The sequence below is a fragment of the Acanthisitta chloris genome, unplaced genomic scaffold, assembly GCF_000695815.1.
Source record: "Acanthisitta chloris isolate BGI_N310 unplaced genomic scaffold, ASM69581v1 scaffold6780, whole genome shotgun sequence".
NCBI classification, from domain to species: domain Eukaryota; kingdom Metazoa; phylum Chordata; class Aves; order Passeriformes; family Acanthisittidae; genus Acanthisitta; species Acanthisitta chloris.
The window spans coordinates 22,389-28,240 of NW_008653260.1; the positions used below are offsets into that span (position 1 = coordinate 22,389).

Consider the following 5,852-nt stretch of genomic DNA (forward strand, 5'->3'; position numbering starts at 1 on the left):
GGGGCTCACTGCCCTGACAAGCCAAGACCCCATCCCTATGGGACCTGCCACCCTGACAAACTGATTTATCTCATGTCTGCCTTCCCTCAAAACCACACTGATGTAAAAAAGGTTTTATGGGCGTGTGGGGCTGTATATATTATTGTTGTCTCTTTACTGGGGGCAGATACCAAAACATTGTAGGATTTTGATCATCCAAAGCTGTTTGGATGCAGCAGTGGCTGTTTGGTCACATAACAAGAAAATAAGAAACAAAGCATCGATATTTTGTCAGTAAAGCCAAGGGGATCCAGCTGACATTCAGGACACTGCTCTCCCTCAGCAGCACACTGAGCCAACACAGGCTCTGGTGGTACTTCTGCATGGGCAGTTGATGGCTCACTGAGAGGTCCCAGAACTTATTATGCTGCATTTCCTGCACAATCAGGTCAATTCCACAGAATTTTCCTTTCAGGTTTTTTCCCCCCCATCCAAAACCAAATGAAAAGCAAATTTCTAGGCAGTGGGGAAAACAAAGAGAAACCACCTTCAGCACCAAAACTACCTTCAGGATCAAAATTGCCTTCAGCATCATTTCTCAGGTGACCCAGGGTGCAATCAGCAGACTGTTCTCATGGGTGATGGGTGAACACCCAGGTCTGCAACCTTGTCTGGGCTTCACCCAGTGACATACAGAGCAAAGCACTGAAATCAGCTTCTGAACAGCTCTGCCACTGATTCACCCTGAGATGTCAAGACCACCCATCTCTGTGCCTCAGTATACCCAACTGCAAACAGAGACATGTCTATTTTATCTCTTTTACAGCGAGGCCTTGCATGAAGCACTTCATAAAGTGCAAATTTTATTAACACAGCAAGACCAATATCTGCTTTTGCCTAAGGTGGGAGAGTCCAGCAGTGATGTACCTGGGATCATTGCAATCCCATTGGACTGCCAGGCTGGACGACCTGCAGAAGTGTTGGCTACTGCTCCCCAGGACTGAGCTGTTAATGTGGAAAAAACCTGCAGCAGCATGGGAAGGTTTGTCCCAGCATGCTGCTTTGTTTGCTGACAGCTGGAGCAAGTGACAACGTTATGAGTGACTTTTAAGATCCCTGTGACTTTAATTGGAAAGGACATTTTTAATAGCCCTGGCAGAGAGCTGTGAGGTCCTGCCAGTGGCTGCTCAGGGCAGAGCTCACGCCCAGGGACGCTGTTATTCTTCTGGCATGTGATAGGAATATCATGTGTGAACTGACAGAGCAGATATGCCAACATTTTTTTAGCTGCACAAGCTCTCTCAGACAAGAAAAAAAAACATCAATATGCCCTCAGGGACAGCCAGAGACAAACCCCAAAATTACCTGTGTGCATATTGCAAACGCACAGATTTCCAAGCTCTATGCATGGGCTTTATTCAATGAGCTTACCTGATGCATGGGAAACACTTCATTCCCAGTAATTGTCCTTTGACAGCTCTAACAAGTAGGATCTGTTCGGGATGGCAATGATTAAAATGCTGACTCACAGAGGGTTTTCCATGCTGGTGGGGCTGCACCAGCTTTGTGCTCACTTGGAAGGTATTTTGCATCTCTGCTTTTCAACCAATCTGCAATTTTAATCCTCTGGCTGCAAACGGGTTGTTTGTGGCTTTGCCCGGCTGACTCCAGGTTTTCCTTCTGCAGGGTCTGGAGGGAGAGGGCAGGACAGAGAGAGTCCCTGAGCTCTCTGCAGCCAGGAGCAGCTTCAGGCAGGAGAGAGGAGCGACAGGTCCCTAGCAGCAGGACCTGAGCACATCAGACACCAGCGCTGCGAGGTGTCAAACCCCAGGGCAGGTTGTAGGCTCTGCAATGCTCTCATGCATTTCATGGCAAGACAGCAAAGTACTTCACAAACCCCTTTGAGGTGCAGTGTCCTACCTGGCCACAGTGCCACTGGCTGCAGCTGCTCACCTGCGTGTGGAGATGGGGCCTATCCCTGTAGAGTCCCTTTGGCTCTTGGGCAATGCTCAGGTGGCACCAGCAGCACAGTCCCATTCCCTTGAACCTCACTTTTGCAACACCTCACTTTTGCAAGCCAATCCCCAGTGGGACCATCCAGCCACAGGAAAACACACGAAGAAGTTTCCATGAATATTATTTCCCCATTCCTCCTTCCGCAGCATCACAGCCCTTAATGATACTGGACATAACTATTAAAAGGCTTTTTTGGGTTTCCTCTGATAAGGATTTTCCTTCCCCAAGCACAGCTGATGGCTCAGGAGCAGCAGAGGCCCCTGACTCTCTCAGGCTATGGGCAGCTCCTGCCTGTGGAGCCAGCAGCAGCCGTTCCTTCGCTGCAGCAGCTTCACCGTAGGGAAGTTGCCAACCCCAGAAAACTGTTCCCCTAATTACAGCGTTGGAGCATGGAGAAAACCACATAAATGATTCACACAGTGTTCCCAAGCTGCAGCCGCGTAAATTAGAGAGATTTCCAAATACTCCCGAGCTGCACTCACTGTTATCAGCATGGAAATACAGGAACTTTCAGCATAAAGAGGCAAGAAGGGGGAAAAAACCTGCTGTTAACTGCATCTCTGCAAACCAGGGAGACCTGGGAGGTCTATCCCCTATAGATCTTTACAGAAGGGTTGTTAAAACTCCTCGGGGTGTTCTCTAGGAGGGAGCAGGCAGAGAGCAGGGGAACTATAGAAATGCATCAGCGTGTTATTTCGGAGGGACGTGGGGATGGAGCCTCTGCTGGCAAGCAGAGGATGAAAAGGAGAAGGCAAGCAGACTCAGGGCCAGCAGAAAGGGATGGCTAGTGGTGGGGAAGAGAGTTAAAAGTGTGCTATTGTTAGGGAAGTTTGCTCTCCTGCAGACCATCCCGCTCCCAGGGACACCGCGCTGCCTTTTGAAGTGCAACCTTAGGCGGTTCCTTGTCACCCATTGGAGCGAGAGCTTTTTTACCACATTAAGTCATTGGGTAGCAAATGAATGGGGGGGTTGACTATTCACAACTTCACCTTATAAATATCAGGGTTGGAGGCTCCTGCAGCTTTCCTCCATCCCCATAGCTCACCTTGGGGAGGAGAGGAGGGAGACGGCCCGGCTCGGTCGGAGGATCAGCCAAAGGGATCCAACTCTGCTCCTTGTGACAGCCATGAAGAGAAACACCTTCCTCATCCTCTCCATCACGGGGATCTACAGTGCTGTTCTCCACACAGCAGCGTGGTAGGGTCCAGCTCAGTGAAAAGGGCATTTTTCAGGGATGCTCTGCGGCCTGTGGTAAGCTGCGTGATTCATTTTCTCTTCTTTGTTTCAGGTCTGTGAATAACTTTCTGATGACAGGACCTAAGGTAATGAACATATGGACTGTCAGGAATTTAAGTGGAGTGATTTTGGTTTGCAAATGGGAAATAGTACTTTTTCAAGGCTTCCCAGAGCACATTGGCTCCAAGTCCTGCCAAGTACAGAGGGAAAAGGCTCACAACAGGTTTGTCTGTTTTCACTGATAAAGGGATTTTAACCAGTGGATTTTAACGCTGCTGTTTCCCGTGCCAGGCTTACCTGACTTACTCCAGCAGTGTGGCAGCTGGGGCACACAGTGGGATGGAGGAGTGCAAGTTCCAGTTTGGCTGGGAGCGCTGGAACTGCCCCGAGAGTGCCCTGCAGCTCTCCACCCACAACCGGCTCCGCAGCGGTGAGTGCAGAAATCTCCTTTTCCACAGAGCAGCAGCTCTACTTGGATCTGTTCAGAAAGCCAAAAAGAACTAAATTAGGAGTGTGGGTGCAGACAGCTGTTAGCACAGGTTCAACCACTGACTGAAACAGGATCAATGATGATTTTCCCCAGCAGGCAAGATCAAAGCACAGCATAGCCCTGGGCAGGGAAGGCCAGTGCCAGGTGAGCAATACCTCACCTTGGCCAGAGCAGGACTGGGGCACTGCCTTAAAGAAGCTCCATCCCCTGCATGGACACCTGCATAACATTATGCCAAGTTGCTGTAACCTGTGATCTGAAGCCTGAAAAGATCCAGTTGTGAGCATTTAATTTCTGTAGCACCTTACCTTTTGCACAAGCTGGGCTGGTTTTTTACTTCTTGCATCTTTGCAGAACAGGAGATCTTCATTCCTGATAATCTGGGGTTGATGTCTACATTTGCACATGACAGATTTTTTCCCCTCTCTCCCAGCTACCCGGGAAACATCCTTTGTCCATGCCATCAGCTCAGCTGGTGTCATGTACACCCTCACCAGGAACTGCAGCCTGGGAGACTTCGAGAGCTGTGGCTGTGATGACTCCAGGAACGGCCGCGTCGGTGAGCTGCTGTCCCAAGACAGACAGACACCCTCTCTCCATCCCCACATGCAGCCCACGCAGATTTGGGGGCAGAATTCAGCCCAATGGGGCAGTTCTGTGCTTAGCATGTGTCTGTCTTGCAGGTGGCCGAGGCTGGGTCTGGGGAGGATGCAGTGACAACGTGGAGTTTGGGGAGAAAGTTTCCAAGCTCTTTGTGGATGCCTTGGAAACAGGACACGATACCCGTGCACTGATCAACCTGCACAACAATGAAGTTGGGAGGCTTGTAAGTCAAAAGAATAATAATAGCAATAATAATTATTATCATAGTAATAATGATGTCTATATTGAAAACAAAATCTGAGCTTCTGGGAGGCTGTTTAGGTCCCCATTTGCTGCCCCCTGTGACAATCTAGGCCCTGTAGTGTTTGCATGGGGGGGAAAAAAACAGTACAAGCCCTTAAGCCTGAACACAGGGAACCACAGCATGAATTGTTCCCACTTGCAGCTTCTGCAGCTGTGTAATGCAGTCAACTGCTGGCACACAGCATTTACTTGTACTCACCTAGGGTTTGTACTCACCTAGGCTTGTCTGTGCCATAAAACAAAGCCAGGAGCACCTTCCTTACCTTCTCTCAATATGCATTTCCAAGCCCTTTGGCTGGGCAGCCAGGTGTGAGCTGGCCCTGCTCACAAACCAGCTGCCAGACTCTCCCTGCTCCCACCTGGGCAGTGGAGGCTCTCAGCATCTTGCCAAACCTCCTTGTCTGTAAAAACAAGGACAGCAACACTTAACATACCTATCTCATAGGGTGTGTCGAGGCTTAATCTCACATAGATACCAGTGATTGGGACCTTATAAATACCAGAAGGAGATAGGCAGATAATATCTGTGAAGTGCTTGGCCTAAAGGAGATGCAGAGAGGTTGGGTATGATTATTCCAAAGCAGTTTCACACATTTTGAAGGAAACCTCTGAGAGGGATGATGGTTTGGTGCTGTGATGAGCAAGGTGAGTGGCATGAGAAGGGCATGACCCAACAAAGCCACTTTTTGCCTGGCTTAGATTCTTCAGGGCTGGGGACAATAGTTTGTGCCCATTTGTTATCTCTGCGACTGATGTTTCCCAGGAACTGCAATAAGAGCATCCAGCTCATCTTTTGGAAGGGCATGACATCATGCCAAGCACAAGCCACTTTTGACCCATTTTCCCCAAAAATCAGAGCCTGATTTTGAGCTTTAAATGCTGATGCTCTTCTGCTCCTAATTTCTCCACCAGGCAGTGAAAGACACAATGAAACGAGCCTGCAAGTGCCACGGGGTGTCAGGCAGCTGCAGCATCCAGACCTGCTGGCTCCAGCTCGCCGAGTTCCGCGAGATCGGGAACTACCTGAAGATAAAATACGACCAAGCCCACAAGCTGGAGATGGACAAGAGGCGGATGAGAGCCGGAAACAGTGCCGACAGCCGCGGGGCCACGGCCGAGACCTTCCACCACGTGCACGCCACGGAGCTCGTGTTCCTGGAGGACTCTCCCGACTACTGCACGAGGAACGCCAGCCTGGGCCACCACGGCACCGAGGGCCGCGAGT

At 50.0% G+C, this 5,852-nt stretch overlaps 1 protein-coding gene across 1 annotated transcript in view; it reads left to right on the forward strand.

Annotated features, from left to right (window-relative positions):
* Positions 1-3,121: 3,121 nt before the first annotated feature.
* Positions 3,122-5,852, forward strand: part of WNT8A (wingless-type MMTV integration site family, member 8A) — a 2,980-nt gene continuing 249 nt past the window's right edge. The window contains exons 1-6 of the mRNA XM_009080148.1: positions 3,122-3,192; positions 3,284-3,317; positions 3,523-3,661; positions 4,155-4,280; positions 4,405-4,547; positions 5,540-5,850. Of these exons, the coding sequence (XP_009078396.1) occupies positions 3,122-3,192; positions 3,284-3,317; positions 3,523-3,661; positions 4,155-4,280; positions 4,405-4,547; positions 5,540-5,850 (824 nt within the window). The remainder of the gene's footprint in view (positions 3,193-3,283; positions 3,318-3,522; positions 3,662-4,154; positions 4,281-4,404; positions 4,548-5,539; positions 5,851-5,852) is intronic.